General features: G+C 37.8%; 2 protein-coding genes across 6 annotated transcripts in view; one reads left to right on the forward strand and one right to left on the reverse strand.

Annotated features, from left to right (window-relative positions):
• LOC126759629 (uncharacterized) overlaps nucleotides 1-11,971 on the reverse strand; it is a 135,554-nt gene extending 123,583 nt beyond the window's left edge. Inside the window, exon 1 of the mRNA XM_050474550.1 lies at nucleotides 11,889-11,971. Coding sequence (XP_050330507.1) covers nucleotides 11,889-11,956 — 68 coding nt within the window. The 5' untranslated portion in view covers nucleotides 11,957-11,971. The remainder of the gene's footprint in view (nucleotides 1-11,888) is intronic.
• Nucleotides 1-17,056, forward strand: part of LOC126759625 (integrin alpha-PS2) — a 97,122-nt gene that overhangs the window by 15,546 nt on the left and 64,520 nt on the right. For all 5 annotated transcript variants that reach the window (XM_050474524.1, XM_050474526.1, XM_050474525.1 and 2 more), the window contains exon 2: nucleotides 2,331-2,840. In XM_050474524.1, coding sequence (XP_050330481.1) covers nucleotides 2,521-2,840 — 320 coding nt within the window. In that variant the 5' untranslated portion in view covers nucleotides 2,331-2,520. The remainder of the gene's footprint in view (nucleotides 1-2,330; nucleotides 2,841-17,056) is intronic.

Genomic DNA, 17,056 nt, shown 5'->3' on the forward strand with positions numbered 1-17,056 from the left:
TTGACACCTAAGCCCCCTTTTCGTAGACCAGGTCACATATATGTATGTATGTACTATGCCAATAAAAATTTTAATTGGCATAAACAAATTCTTGATTTATTAGAAAATTATTAATAAAAATTCAAAATAAATAAATTAAAAATTATTAGTATTAAAATTTTTTTGAATGTACATACATATATAAAGGGTGATCTATTTCGCTGTTCTCTACTTTTTTAAAGAAAAATTAAAATTTAACGGGGAATGTTTATTATAATTCGAAAGAACATTCATTGGCATTTATTTTTTGAAGATTATCACTTTCAAATATTTGGCGCGGCTACGTCTCAGATGGTTCATCCTTTGAGCCCAATTTTCGATGACTCGTTCGAGCATGTCGAGTGTTCGCCAGTGACATGCGTGATGTTCTGTTCCAAGGCCTGAATCGAAGCGGCATTGTCCGCTTATAATTTAGACTTTACATATACCCACAGGAAAACTTCTAACGGAGTGATATCACAAGATCTTGGTGGCCGATCGACTGGCCTAAAAACGTGAAATTATCTGTTCATCGAAGTGTTCTCTCAATAAATCCATTGATTAGTGCGATGTGTGGGAAGTGGAAACCAAATGTCCCCGAGATCACGATCTTCAATTTCAGGCATAAAATAATTAGTCGGTTATCATGGCGCGATAAAGGTCGCCATTGAGGGTTATTTTCTTATCGGCATCATTTTTGAAGAAATATCTGTTGTTTTTTCTGGATGAAATGGCAGCACTTGAATCTCTTCAGGTTGCTCTTCGTACCAAATGCGGCAATTTTGCTTGTTTACATACCCATTGAACCACAAATCGGCTTCATCGCCGAGCAAAATTTAGCTCGAAAACGTCGGATCTTCTTGGAACTTCTTGGCTTCAGTTCTTACACAAGCTGTATTTTGTACGCTTTCAATTCAACACGTCAGTCCGAGTTGCTGCGATGGTCTTCGTGTACACTCTCAGCTAGGGCTGCCATATTTTCTTCACTGCGTTTTGGACGTGGTCTATCCGGTCGAATACTATTCAATAATGAATGCTGGGTCTCAAGATGGGTGATGGTGTTGCGAATAGTACACTATGTTGACCATAAGTAGTGTGAAGCGGGTGAAATACATTCTTTACGGCATGTAAATTTTCGTACAGAACAAAGGTTTTCTTTTGGTTTGTCTTTTACTCATTTAAAATTTCAGATATCAAACATATGCATAATTTGGCTGGAGTTTGGAGATTAAAATCACTATTTTTTTACAGATGCACCGTTATTTACGCTTTTACTATGCTGTACTCAATTTGAAGTTGTTTGTTTTACAAATTAACCTCGGTGAACTCTTTAAAAATAGCCGATTTTTTGTTGTATCTATTCTTTTTCAGTTGCTTTAGAAGCAGATGGGGCTAATGGTCATACATCTTATGAGAAGTTCAGGCAGAATCCGAATTTTATTAAAAATAAATAAAAATTTGAAAAAACTACCTTAAAGTCCCTCCGTTCTTTTTATCATAAACTTTATAAAAAACACTAAAATATTCTCAAAATGTGGAAAATCATTTCTTGAAAACTTGTCTCTGATGTTTTTTTGTTTTTGTAAGATGAAAAACAATCAGAAATATTAGAAAAAGAAGGACTTCTTTTTTGGTTCCGCTTAAATTATTTTTCCTTCTCTAAGAAACAAAAAAAAAAAATTCATTCAAAAATCTTTTGATGCGATAAAATAAAATAAAAAAAAATAAGATGAAATAACATAAAAAAAAAAATTTAAAAAAAAAATTTAAAAAAAATAAAATTTGAAAAAAAAAAAATAAAAAATAAAAAAAAGTATAAATAAAAATAAAGTTCTAAATTTAATAATAAAGTAATAAATTTGAAAATATAAAAAAATTAAATAACGTATTTTTTTTTTTATTAAAAAAGAAAGTGTGTGATATAATAAAAATTAAGAAAATAAGAAAAAGGAAAACTCCAAATAAGCTTAAAATTACGTATAATGTTATCGGCATGTTCTTTAACTAAGAGACACAAATAATTTAAGTGAAACAATTTGAAACTCTAAAAACAAAAATACAAAAACAAAATCAAATGGTGTTAAAAGGAAATATTGTGTTATAAACATATTAGTTCAGACATTAAAAAGAGTATAAAGAGAGAATTTATTTTATAAGGCTTACAAAACAACCCTTGAAAACTCAAAATCAAATAAAACTTAGTACGAATTAAAGTGCCATAAAAGAGTTTAACAAAAAACTCACAAAAAAAGAAATATTTTATTAAAAGAAAAACAGCGCCTAATTAATTTTCACTTTCAATTTTCTAACAGTGCAGCTTCTTCCACGACATTAAATCTGATCAAAATCGACGCTAATGACACCAAAGCAAGTAATCTAAAAGTTTCCCCTAAAAATACACTGCCTTAAAGGTGTTACAAGTGCTAGAAGATAAAAATCCTAAACCAAATTAAGAAAATAAGAGGGAAAACAACAACAACTAAACAATCAACAGCACACAAAATGCAACTGAGTACAACGAAACGGCAAAGAGAGCGGCACTTGCCGCCCAACAACAGCAAAAACAACACAACAACCTCCAACAGCAGCGCCCACGCATGCAGCTATAACAACAACAACAATAGCAGTGTCAGCAGCATCACAAAGCTTCACAGCAGTCGAGTGCCGCTGCTGCTGCTGCTGGTGCTCCTGCTGGCGTGCAGCAGTCACGGCTACAACATCGATCTGCCCAGCTATGTGACGCACGTGCGCGAACCGAATACAATGTTCGGTTTCAGCATCGCGCTGCATAAAGGCGCTAGCGGATATGCACAATCGAATTCGTAAGTATTTGGAATGAAGTGCGGAAGTGTGACGATGAAGTGGAAAAAAACATAATTTTTTGTGAAATAACGAGATACTAAAATCAAAATTATATGCATATGTAATTATGTATATGTGTCGTTTGCTGCAACTGCAGCGATTGCATATTTTATCGCCCATAATTCATTTATGTATGCAGTGAATGAAATGTATTTGTTGTTTTTGTAAAGCCCCAGCGACAGCGAATAACTGTGAAATATGCAGCATTTATGATACTCATTTCGTTTTTATGAGCTCTTATTTGATTTGACAGCGCCGTTAATTCGGCGTAAATATTTTGCATTCGGTGATATAATCCTTAAAGCCTCGTGCTTCTTTTGGACAAATGAGGAGGAAAAACTCTAGGAAAAATTTAAAAGACTCACTTGAATACGATTTTCAGAGTTTAAAATTTGTAGTTTTATTGATATTTTTTTTGCATTTAGTGTGGCTTCCAAGCAAGTTTTACTGTTATGGTTAGTAGTGTTCACAGTCAGACATATTGAAATCCCTTTAAGATGGGGTAGGAGCAAAAGAATTGCTGCAATGACTGAAAAAGGTACTTGATTTTTTTTGTGAGGTAATTAAAAACGTCGCAATTTATTACTTAATCCCAAAATTGAAAGAAAAAGGTCGTGTCTACAGGGTTTGTAAGAAAAGTAATAGGACTGAGTCGATTTAAAAAAATGTATTCAACCAATCGTTAAAATTCTTTGAAAACTTTCAAAATAGGCTTCTTCTGCGTTGATGCAGCGCTGCCAGCGCGATTTCCAAGCATTGAAGGCGCCACGGATGGCATTCTCCGATATACGCCTTGAGAGTCGAGGTGCATGCTGCTTGGATCCCCTCTGTCGTCTCAAAATGCTTGCCTTTCATCGGCCTTTTCAGACAAGGAAACAAAAAAAAAGTCCGGGGGGCCACATCTGGGCTGTAGGGCGGCTGCGGAAGCGTTGGGATGCCGGCCTTGGTTAGGTAGCTGTTCACAAGAAAGGCGGTGTGAGCCGGGGCGTTGTCGTGGTGCAACTTTCAATCGGCTGCGATGTCTTGTCGGACCCAATTGACCCTGCGTTTGAGTCTCTTGAGGACGTAAAACTTGGCATCGACGGTTTGTCCAGGGGGAACAAATTCATGGTGGACGATGCCTCCGATGTCAAAAAAGACAATGAGCATCGTTTTAACTTTGGATTTGCTCATTCATAAGCGACATCTGGGTAAGCCTGATTGATCATATCAAACGTATCTGTCGCAGATTTACCGAGTTTCACACAGAATTTAATTGCGTACCTCTCTTCTGACGAATGCTGCATTTTCGGCTTAAATCACTCACAGAAACATGTCGCGCGGAAATGTTTGTCCTGACTCTCCAGGTGCTTGCCAACTGACCAGCCGCTCTTTCGTTAGCTAGGAACGCCCTCTACCGAATCCAGTCGGTGCCCGTACGTTCCGAAGTACAGTCGCGGCGGAAGAAAATCAATCTTATTACTTTCCGGACAAATCCTATATGTTGCCTACGAAAGTTTCCCTAAAATCTTGCCAATGTTGGCCTAAGGTTTCCTAACTTCTTTAGCTCTAAATTATACGCTTATAACTTATAACTTAGAGTTCGCAGAATTAGTTTTGAAAGCTTTCCTTTATTAGTCTATAATTTATATTCATTGGAATTCTTTTAAAAGAAACTTTTGAGAGATCTGATCCAACTTGGCCCAACAAAACAAAAAACTACACTTCAGGTATTTTAATATAAATCTTTATTATTGCCTTCAACCTTGTTGTAAGCCTCGGCTGGTATCTCCTTCAAGGCCGTCCATGAATTTTGGTAATTTTTTTATCCGGCTAACTTTTGGAGGTTCACTTAATTTTTAATCAGCTTCGATGTCATAAATCCACGTCTCGTCAACAGTAATGATTCTAGCAGTGACACTTTTTATACCCAGGACATAAACCAAAAGGTGTTGCATACCCAAGACATTAATCAAAATGTGTTGAGTCGATCATTAAAAGAGTCCTCCGAGCAATGAGTGGCTGGAGTAACTTGAAATAACACCATATCTGCGAAATATCTGATCTTTCGAAGTCAATCTACATACTCCCAAAACAGATAATCTAATCGACAATAATATAAATGGATGTCATGAGAGGGATAAACTATATATGTAGGTATATTCTTCAACTTTACCGAAGTTTAGCTCATACATTTCATTCTTAAAGACAGTCTAAACGAATTAGTGAGAGCATCTCAAAAACTCATTGTCTTCGAAAAGCAAATCACTTAGACAATAAATAAATAATAAATACCGCTTTAGATTATCTCACTATGCTGGGTACGCTTCTCACATTCGAGAGATAAACCGGCAGACACACACTCGCACATTTATACATGGTATCAACAGCTTAGCGCACTATGTTCATAGAATAGAAACCGATAACCTTTGAGCTGCATCAAAGATATCGCAGACGCCTCGCCGCTTCGAAAGAATAATCTCCCAGCAACGCTATCATCCGAAGTACACATGTATGGAGATTATGTCTGTGTGTGAGCTTAAGCGTTGATAAGTTCAGCTCGATGATGTAGAGAACACAAGCCATTCTATGTGATCTTGCAGTTTGAGATTGGCACAAACACACCCATCAAATATTCTCGAGATATTGTAAATTAACTGTTGTTTAAATGCTTAAACCTTGCATTTACATACTTTTGTGCGATAGTTTGAGTGAGGAGTATATTGATGCTATCGCCGTTGATTATTTTTTAGCGTTGTTTGGAAAGGCAAAACATAAGTTGAATGAAAAAAGAGTTGAAAATTAGAATACTTGATGCCTTTTATACAAACGTCTATGCATATAAAACCAACTGCCTCTCGAGCAAATTGCTTTAAATTCGCGATTTATTGCAGTTTTATGAGCCACGCCACATCTTGTGTTTATGCCTCGTTTGAGACCAGCTCCAACATTGATTTTATACTTTATTTCATTTTTTATTTATTTTTCTCACACCCCACATGGCATTCGATTCACACTCTCATATAGTTTTGATGGGAAAATTTACGATTTGGCACAGTAACGCCACTTTGTAGGCCTTTGTATGACCTTCGTTCTTCTTTTGTTGCCACAGCTTCCTATTGAGCTTTGAGCTATACCGTTATAGTGTTGAAATCAATTTCGAAATAATGATTTACGAGTGTTCGTATTGAACTCTGTTTGTAAATGAAATTGGTGATAGAAATATGTGCTACAGATGAAGCGAGGTTAGAGAATATTCTCTTCAATTGAGTGGAATTGGCATGGTTACCAAGCATCACTGAGGTGGTTAAATGTTTGATTGTAGTTTAAAAACAATTGAGAAATAAAACGAAAATGAAAAACTGCTTTATTCATATGCATTGTTGTTTTCTATAGTGTTTAAGCTTGCTTAGGCGACAGTTTAAGTTTTGTACTATAAAGAGATCTCAATTGGAATCAAATGTTTCAAATGTGGTCTGAACTTTATTGCTTAAACTGTTAGATCTTAGGTTCCATTTTTCATTAAGCGACTATACTCTCACTTAAACTATCTGATTACAAAATATTGTGTTCACAGAACTTACTGGTATTTAGTACCATATCTTTAGAATAAACCATATGAAGCAGTTGGCAATCCATTGATCTATCTATGTAGATCTATAGATCTTGACTACAACTATGGATGCTTTTGAAAACCAGAAAACAGTTGAAAGAGCCGTCTGTCGTGGGACCTAATGCATGCATCAAATCATCCCTGAAGCATCAGTGATCCACAGAGAAATATCTATTCAGAATAAAACTCAGATCTACGAAATGAAATGAAATTTGAAAAATTAAAGAAAAGATCTCAATGTAAATGTTAAGAGCCAGTACTATGTCCATCAAACTGGAACTGGATTTTGGAAGAAAAATTGTTAAATAATTATACTTCTACTGTCTCTGAGTTTGTTAATTTGTGAGTGATGGAAACTAGATAGGTATGCTCAAGTCAATCGCTTGGGAAGTTTCTTTGACTGTGGTGGATGGTTTTTACGAACAGAGGTTATTGGAAGACTTTAACTCTTACGGAGGATGTTATTGCCTTGAAATATGTCTTGTCGAATGAAACAATTTTTTTCTGCAAGGACTTGATTCCGATCGTTCAGTTTGTATGGCAGCTATAATGATCTGATATCGGCAGTTCCGACAAATGGGCAGCTAGATAGATAGATAGAAATTATTTGAGGTTTTGTACTGTGACCTATGGTCCAATGTGCCCTCTGCAATATCAATTTGGTCACAAAACTCCAGCACTCTGAACAATTCCAGTAGCTTGCTGGGCGCGTTGGAGGTGATGTGATCCCTGTCCAGGTGAATGGATCCAAGAGCCTTGAAACTGTTTCTATACATTGCTAGGCAATCTAGAATCAGATGCTCTGGAGTTTCCGGTTCCATGTCGCAATGGGCAGCTTCTTAGTGGAAAAAACATGTGCAAAATTTCAGATTGATATCTCAAAAATTGAAAAGCGTATATACAGTAAAGATGGAAAGGTTAGCATGGCTAAATTACCTCAACTCGTCTAACTGATCATTTAGATATATATTTTATAAGGTCTCCGTGGCAAATTTAATAGTATACCCTGTTCAGGGTATAATAATTTAATATTTCAATGCAAATGCGGTGTTTAGAATATTAGAATACGACGGAGTTAAACTGTTCGCTTCACTAAGGAGGTATTCTAGTCTAGAAAAAAAATCTAAATTTATTCACATTGGCTTATATAATATGTGACCTGGTCTACGAAAAGGGTGCTAACGTGCGAAAACTAGTTAAAAACTAGTTAAACATAAACACGAGTTGTTTCGTCAGTTTCTCGTTATCTCATTAATTGATTAATTTTTTGACACCTAAGCCCCCTTTCCGTAGACCAGGTCACATATATTAAAAAATATCCCGCTAATGGATTTTTAAAAAATCTCACCGCTCTCAAATTCTAATCAGTCGATTAGTTTCTACGTATGAATGTCTCTCTATCATACGAGGAAGATAGGTAGGTAGAGTGACTATCGAACGCTGCACCAGGGCCTTTAGAAGGTGAACAAAAATTGAAAATTTTGAATTTTCAAAATTTTGAAAAAATTATAGAAAGCTAAAAAGTTTGTGAAAAAGTCAAACTTTATATTGGAGTATATTTTGAATAATTGATAAAAAATGTATTAAAATAACTGCCAGTATAACATCTCAAGGGAACTGTTCCTCTCGTAAGAGAAACCAATTTCAGGCTCTGGTGTTACATTTCAAAGGCATACATACATATAAGTATATAATTCTGTATATGCCTGTATTTCCCTGAAAATTATGCACCAGATTTTTGTTATAAAAATATTTTTGTTTATAATTCTTGGTAAGTAGGTAAATTACATAGCTTTCCATCAGCACCCAACACACATGCACTAAACATATTTAAGCACAAATTATCCAAAAACTACAAGTAATAGCAAGACAGATAAATTTACATTCACTAAAAGCTTTTAACTGCATATTTTCCCTTTGAGAAAAGTAAATAAAGCCACACAGTGCTGCCCTTTTCCTCACTGCAACAGGCGCGTTGAGTGCATTTTACCCACTAAATAAAAGCAATTTGCAGTCGGCTTGCAGGAACAACAACAACAACAACAACGGCATACAGAGTAAACACAATGTGAAAACAAAGGCCGAGTGAAAAACACATTTTCTTATTACCACATTTGGGCCAAAAAGTACACAACTAATTTGTTTATATTAGCGCTGGGAAGCTGCTGCAAGCTTATTCATACGCAGGCATGTGTGTGTGTGTGTGTTAGTGTGCGGCATTAGGGTAATTTAGCTGAAAATAGCATCAACTATACACAATAAATGAGGTGTTGCATGCAGCGGGTGGCAGGGGTAAGGTTGCCGCTGGTAAAAGTTTAAAAGTGACGGAATTTCTTATAGAAGTGTGCATGTGTGTGTGTGTGTCTATGAATCACATGATTGTTTAACTGATTACAGAGCGTGCAAATATTCACACATTCCGAAACTGGCAGTTTCAGCGCAGCGAAATTTATCAGCTGCTGAGCTGTAAATACCTAATTTATCTGTGCACAGCAAAAACAACAAAAGTAATAATGGAGAGGAGGCAGATTAGAATAACTACACTGACAGACTTGTGCGCTTGGGTTGTGTTGTGTCTTTAAGCGTGTATGTTATCTTCTCAATGCTCTAAAGTGATTTTAATTGTTTCGCTGAAGTGCTATCTTTTTGTGCGGCAATCAGCGTTTGACGCATTCTAATTTCATTTCGTTGACAACAGATGAGAATGAGTGCGCAAACAAATAATTGCCCCGCCGAGGAGTGCCTGTAAAGGCACGAGCATGCAGGCGGATACTAGGGTAAGCAGGTTTCTTGGGGGAAAGAAAGTATATACTACACAGACATGCAGATATTATCCAATACAATTAATTTTCGAAGAGAAAGTTACAAAAAACTGAAAAAGAGCTTCTCGGAAACTTTTTAATTTTTTCTATATTCTAATATTTGAACAAGTTTTGATTTGTATATCGTATCGGGGTAGCATGGATGATGCACCTAGCAAAATTTTATTCCCTTTATGAAAAAGTTTAAGTATCCAGTAATGAAACTCACCTCCAAAACCTCATTATTAAACCAAAGATAAGGTAGAATTGGCAGAATATAGAGCATGCGCACTTCACGTGACTGCTACTTCTTTGGACCAAAAAATCAATAGATTTGGAAGAAAAAATCAAATCTTCGCGATAAATGTCATCAAAGTACTTATTAAAATTAAAGATATCGGTGGTACCGCTGCCGCAAAGGGGAGACATGGGTCAAAGCTTGGGGCAAGTTGGTGGATGGATTTACTGTCGGGTGCTCTCTAGCAACTCCAGTTTCATGGTTCCTGACTATTGCAGTGCCTTCCAAGCCGAGGTTGCATCCATTAAGGTAGCAGCAGATGTGCTGCTCCGGAGTGCAGCCTCCTTTAGATGAGTGACCATTCACTTAGATAGCAGAGCGACGATCATAGCCTTGAACTCATTTACAGCGCGATCAGGGTTGGTCGAGCAAAGCCTAACCCCACTTTCAATAGTATCGAGTGTCTTTGTGATAAGACTGGTTCCGGAATTTCAGGAAATTGTAAAGCTGATGAGCTAGCAAGGAAAGGCACCCTAGAACCGCTATCGGTAGAATGGGAGCAGATTGGTGCTCCCGTTTCCCCTTGTGTTCTAATACTAGAAAGCTTGGCTTCGCGGAAACTTGGCCAGCGCTGGGCCATCATCGGTACTGAGCCTTTTGGCTCAAGATGGCAAGAGATCTAGTGATTTCTTTGGCCTTAGTAGTAAGGCTAGCCTCTCCCTAGCTGTGGGGCCATTGCCCTATTGGCGTCCATGCTGTAAGGTATGGACTCTTACCAGACGCTGTTTGCAGAAGCTGTTTGGAAGAAGATGAGGTGGAAACGTCTCAACACTTTTTCCTTGACTGTCCCGCGTTTGGGTGGTTAAGACTTAAAGACTTGGGAGCGCATACCTTCAGACATCCCGCCGAAATTAAACGCCGAACACAAGAGTTTTTATTTTATTTAGCTTCACAAAGGACATATACCAGTCCACGTGCGATCACCGAACAGCCATCTAACATAACCTAAACCTATTTCTTAAAATAAAAGCTTAATAAAATAATCCAGTTTTTTTTAACTCATAACGAAATCCACCTATTCAGTTAGCTCAGGAAAATACTAACTTTTCGATTTTGAAAGCGAGTGCCAATAGAATAACTCAAATAAAATCTTCCTGGATATATGTTATGGAGATTTTTGTAGATATCTTGTAATTTTGAATATTCGTAACATAGTTTTAGGGTCGGAATTTTCGGGATTGGGGAGTTTCGGCAGGTGTGTATGCGCCTAATCTTGCTAATACAACTATAATACAGACTAACAGTATTGAAACTCAGGGGGTAGTATTGGTCCACTTTTATCCATTTTAGGCACAAGGCTGTGTTTGAGAAACGCTCTATGATTTTTTTGGAAATATCTCACAATATACCGATATTGTTATAAGAACTCAAAAACTTGTATATAAGATATATGGGAGCTAGGGGAAGTGTCAGTACTTCAGATTTTATCAATTTTTTACATAAGTACACAATATTATCGGGAAAAGTTTCTTTCTTAGTTTCAATAATATATCTCAGAGATTTGCCGATATTTTTGATAAAAATTATCTATTGGTACCAAAGTACACATATACGGTATTTGGCGACTCTAAAAATGGTAGTCCGATTTCAATTATATTGGACGTGATGGTTATTCAAATAACTTCACAACTGAAAATAATCATAAGAAATTCAAAAATTTCATAAATGGGAAGTACTTGTAGGCGAAATCACGTACCAAATTTGAGTTAAATAGATTGAATCGTTTTACAGCTATAGGTTTTCACCTTAAAGTGGGTCTTGTCACGTTCATTGTTCAAATTTTACATCGATTCATTTAAAGACCTTAACCCCTAGGTGATATTGTTCTGACGCATTTAGTTGAGAGTTGTCGCGCATTTACTGGTTTTCAACATAGCCGTTATATGGGGAATGGACGTGGTTATTACACGATTTCAGCTACTTTCTCAGTGTTCATGAAAGTATCGAAAAAAATCGAGCGCAAAAAATTTGGTTGATATGAAAAAACTCTAGTTCCTATTAAAATTTTAAAACAGATTTTTGAGTTCGAGAATATCTGGATGAAAATGATTACCAATTTGTTGAATGACTCACCCTAATGCGCAATGTCATTCTTGTCATTTAAGTAACTATTTAACTGATAATAATAGCTATTGTGTGCCCTTACGAAGTGGCGCTCTTATCGCAAGTTGAATGTACGGAATGCCACAGTGATGGCATCTCAAATTTCGTAAACAAACGTTAAGGAGGATGAGTAGCGGCAATGAGCCGACGTGATGTTACTCAATCAAAAGTAAAACAATAGAAAAATGGTATGGAATAATGGAATTTCGCTTACCTTGCCAATTGTGGGTGGAAATAAAACTCGCTCAGCAAAATATAAATAACGGCAAATTTAAGGCACATAACACAAATGCAACACACAACACTGCACAACACTGAAAATAGATAAATAGAAAAAAATAAAATTAAATGAGATCAGTAAAATAGCGAAATAAACAAGAGCAGCAACTACTTTTAAGGTTAAACAGTTCAGCGTAATGCGGTGAAGTTTACGCTGAGTTCGGTGTAAGGCAGCGACGATTCCAGCGAATTTGGGGCATACACGCGGCCGAAGTGTTGGTCAAGAGCACAATAGTAATTCACCCAATTCGCAGTTGTTTGTGACCATAAAAATGCGCATGTAATGCCCGCTTGTGGGGCCGCGAACAAGCGGCTCTCGGCTTTATGGTGGCACTCTATAATTCTTATTTTCGGCTTTCACAACCAGTCGACGGCGATTAAGCCATATCTACAGATAAGCACAAGCAAACAAACAGCTGTATGGCAGCGCGGCACTTGTTGCTCCTTAAAATTTATTGGCATTTGGTGTCGTCGCCGTCTGGTAGCTGCCTTTTGCGGGCGTTTTGCGGCCATTTGACATTCTCTGCGGCACTCTGAAATCCGCATTGTTGCCCATTCTGGCCTCGCGTGCCCAAGTTTCCTTAAGCAGTCATGCATTCAAGCGGTCGGAGCGCAAGTTGTTCGCAGCCACACACACACACTCACTTATGGCAGGCGATCCTCCAAGCAGCAGCGGCAACAGCTGCGCCGCTTTACGCCTGTGTTATGAGCGGCATAGCTTATATATTATTGCTTAGCTTGTTGATGACACCATTCAAGCCCTGCTTTTTCATGCCGTGTTTTTTTACTTGTTCGTCTCTTCTTTGACAAATCTTTCGATCGATCTGCGATCGGTAATCATTGGCTTTCATGGCTTTGTTTGCAAATATTGCAAGAATCAATAAATACATTCAATTGCTATGTGTTGTGTAATGCCAGAATGGCTAAACCACTAGTTGACTGGTTGCCTATGTTATTGTTATTGTTGCTGGTTTTTGGCTTGGTGCGCGCAACAATGACGCCCCACCGTGAACTCAATAACAAAGAACCCGCTAATTTTCAGCTAAACCACAAAACTTGATTTTCAAGTTAAAAAATTTATGGGCCTCAGATATTTAAAGTCAAATAAAGAATTTTCAGCTTAAAAAGCATATTTATTTTTAATCGTTTGTAGTCGATAGTAGGAGCCTGGTATGAGTTTGAATGAACTCCAAGCAAACTGGAATGCGGTTGACATCTCTAAAAACATAAGTCCAGTAATAAGTACTTATGTATGGAGTGATGTTAATGCTGGTTCCAAGACAGACGAAATTATCTTGCCTTCGTTCACTACCAGACTCATTTGCTTCGCATCCTTATCCAGTCTGGAGAAAGCAGAACTAACGGCGCGGTTCTCGAGTCAGTTCTGCAGCTCGTATTATTTTCTTCAGCAGTATATTGAAGAGGTTGCACGAAAGGGAGTCGCCTTGTCTGAAACCTCGTTTGGTATAGAACGGTTCGGAGTGGTGGTATTAGTTTTGCTGGGATACCAAATTCAGACATAGCGGCATAAAGGCAGCTCCTTTTCGTCCTACCAAAAGCAGCTTTCAAATCAATGAAGAGGTGGTGTGTGTCACGGGTCTACTCCAAGGTTTGGCACATGGTGAATATCTGATGAGTTTTTGATTTTCCATGTCTAAGACCACACTGATAAGGTCCAATTAGTTTGTTGATGGTGGGCTTTAATCACAATACACAATACGCTCGATAAGACCTTATTTTCGATGTTGAGGAGGCTTATCCCACGGTAGTTAGCGCAGATTGTGGGGTCTCCCTTTTTGTGGATTGTGTAGAGGACACTTAAATTGTAATGATCGAGCATGATTTCGTCCGACCATATTCTACAAAGAAACTGATGCATGTTCCTTATCAGTTCTTCATCGCCGTATCTGAATTGCTCGGATGGCAATACATCAGCCCCGCCGGTTTGTTGTTCTTCAGAGGGGTAATTGTTATTCGAAATTCTTAATAACCTCTGGGAGCCTACAAGAGTATGTTCCGGTCTTGAAACCTTCTGTTAGTCGTCACATATTTTCGTAGAGTTTTCGAGCATTACTTCTGTCTGCCAGCTTGTCATGCTTTTCGTACTGACGCATTTCGGCCTCTCTTTTTTGTCTGCAAATCCGTGTGTTTCGGAGACAATGAGTGTATTGGCAAGAATTCTTTAACTTAATGTAATTGATTCTCAAAGCTTTTTTCAGAGTCGGTACGGAAGATTTCTCCCAAAATGGTTAGACCAGCGACTTGAAATTTCCACACGACCTTCCTGGATATATTTATCAGGTTATTTTTCTTAATATACTCGACTCAACCCAACTCGAATGCAAATGTTTTTTTTTTACGGAAAATGAATTTTTTTGGTAAGAATTCATTTTTTATAAAAAATTTTAGCTAGTCTCTCGTTCTTTACCAGTATTGATCTATTGTTATAATACATTTTTAAGGTTTTTTGATTTGAGATAAGTTTAAGCAAAAAACTCTTTCTCCCCACAAGCATTAAGACCAGTGGCGTAGCTAGGGTGGTGACTTATACAAAATTTGTTGCTCATCTTAAACCGCCCAGCTCCACCGTTGCTTTCATTCGCTAGCAACATGTTGCTGCTGCTAATCGCATTGTTGGCGGCATAAATATTGTATGAGCTTGTTGCCGACACACAACAACTGACACTTTCCTGACTTGATGCGCTGGCGATAATGTTTCTGTTTGCCGCTGATGCGTTTGCCTTTTTTGTCAGCTACTAGCAAATTATCGCCGACAGACTTGTTGACTACACGCTGCACAGCAAAAACAGTGGTTGGCGATTGCAAACCCATACATACACACACATACATATATACATATGTAATATGGGTTTTGAGGCAGTTTTGCCATTTAACATTTCTGTGTCAGTTCCAAACATACAAATATGAAGGCAGCCAGCGGCAGTGGCATCAACAACAACAGCAATACCGTTGGCAAAAAGTGTAGATGTAACGGATGCGAACCATTTGTGGCGAAGCAATTGTTGAAGTGGCAGCGAGTAATAAATGCACCAAAACCATACATTTGCTTTGGTGTGTGTGTGTGTGTTTGTGAAAAATCCGCTGGCAGAAACAATAAAATGCATTTGTACATAAATTTGTACAACTAAATCCACTATTTCGCTTATCTACGGTCGCCCTGCTGAATTGTCAATGAGCCTAACTTTAATGTGCCACAAATATATTATTTGTTGTTTTCGGAGTTGATACCCTAAACAGGTTTAGTTTGATACGAAATTTGTAACAACAAGAAAGAAACATTGGAGACCCTATCAAAAATACAAAAATATATGAAAATGATCAGCGTGACGTGCAGTGTTGATTTAGCCATATTCGTCTGTCCGTCTGTCTGTCTGTATATAAGGAATCTAGTCTCTTAGTTTTTGAGTTAACTATCTGAAATTTTGCTCACGTTCTTTTTCCCAAATAGCTGTTTATTTGCGGGAACCGACTACTGTAGCATATAACTGTCATACAAACTGACTGTCCTTCTAAGGAAAACTTTTTTATTTCACAAGATATCATCACGAAATTTGGCAATGATTATTCTCCAAGGCAATATTAGAATTACCGAAGAAATTGTTCAGATCGGACCACTATAGCCTATAGCGGCCATACAAACCGAATGCTCAAAATTCTGTCGTTGTAAGAAAAACATTTTTTTGACTCGATATCTTTACGAAATTTGGCTCGAATCGGCACTTTTGGCACTAACGGTTTAATCTCTGAAGAAATTGCTTAAATCGGACCACTATAGCATATAGCTATCATACAAACTGACTGACACATTTTTAATTGTGAAGGGTATCAAAGCATTGGTGCAGCAAAATTTAACGTTTTTTCTAGTTTTTTGTTGTTTGTTGTTGTTTTTGTTTTTATATTCTTTTTCTAGTTTTCTGTTGTTTTTGTTTTTCTATTTTCGTACGAGCCAAACAAAGGTGTAAACGCAATAACCGCAAGCGGGCAAGAGCTACGTCTGATCTTTATCGACAATTACCGAAATTCGGATGTTCTCTATATACATACATACATATATACAGTCATAAGTGCGTGCGTGTGTGTATGAAATTAGAAAACATCTCGCTTCACCGCAACCGCAACACAATCAAATATTAATTTTGTATACCGATAGATGCTATCAGCATGAAAGGCGATAGACAAAGTCAATGGGACGTGCCTACCATTAAAAGATACCTTTGAGCGACAAACGCACACACATACACACATTTACGAAAACTATGCGCATGCGCGTACTTAAACCGTATTTAGGGGCGCACTCACGCATGGCGCTGACCAGGGCCACAGCAGAGCGCCATGAGGCAGCATTGTCAACACGCACACGCATTAGCCAGCACGTCACATTATACCCGCCGCATTGTAAAAAATACCCATTTAGTGTACGCAGTTATAGCACTTTTATTCTTTTCTGGAATAATTCGTAGGCATTATTGTGCTCTAGGCGCATGCGGAAGTGACTAAGAGTGGCGAGTAAGGCAACTGCATAGAAGGTGAAAAGGTGTTAGAGGGGAAATGCAAAGCTGGAAAAGGCAGCGCCACAATCGACAGCGCGGCAGATAGACGGTCAGTCGGCGTAACCAAGTCGTGAGCCGAGAACCCAGAGCTGTGAATTGCCGCTGTCGGCGAGTGAACTCAAGGGTTTTTCGTTGTTGTTGTTGAAGTGAATACAACAAAGTGACATTGAATGTCAAGGAAATGCATAAAAGTGCATACTTACATACATACAAACATATGTCAGTACAAACAAAAATATATGTGAGTGCATGCAAACATGTGTTAGTGTAAGTAATGTTTTAGGCTTCCACTCAGAAACACCCGCAGCCTAAGTCAACATTTTCCAGTGGCACTTCTTAGCACACACACACGCCCATGAATGTCCACACATGCATACATATATGCGCTTTAGAGTTAATGTGTAGTGAAAAATTGCATTTCAATTCGAGTGTGTGTGTGTGCGTGCCTTTTGCTTTGGGAAATTGTTGCGCGTCGTCTAAAACGCCTGTCAAACATATGGGCGTGAGTTGTGAATGAATGCACCGAATGCGC

The sequence above is a fragment of the Bactrocera neohumeralis genome, chromosome 5 (assembly GCF_024586455.1).
Source record: "Bactrocera neohumeralis isolate Rockhampton chromosome 5, APGP_CSIRO_Bneo_wtdbg2-racon-allhic-juicebox.fasta_v2, whole genome shotgun sequence".
NCBI classification, from domain to species: domain Eukaryota; kingdom Metazoa; phylum Arthropoda; class Insecta; order Diptera; family Tephritidae; genus Bactrocera; species Bactrocera neohumeralis.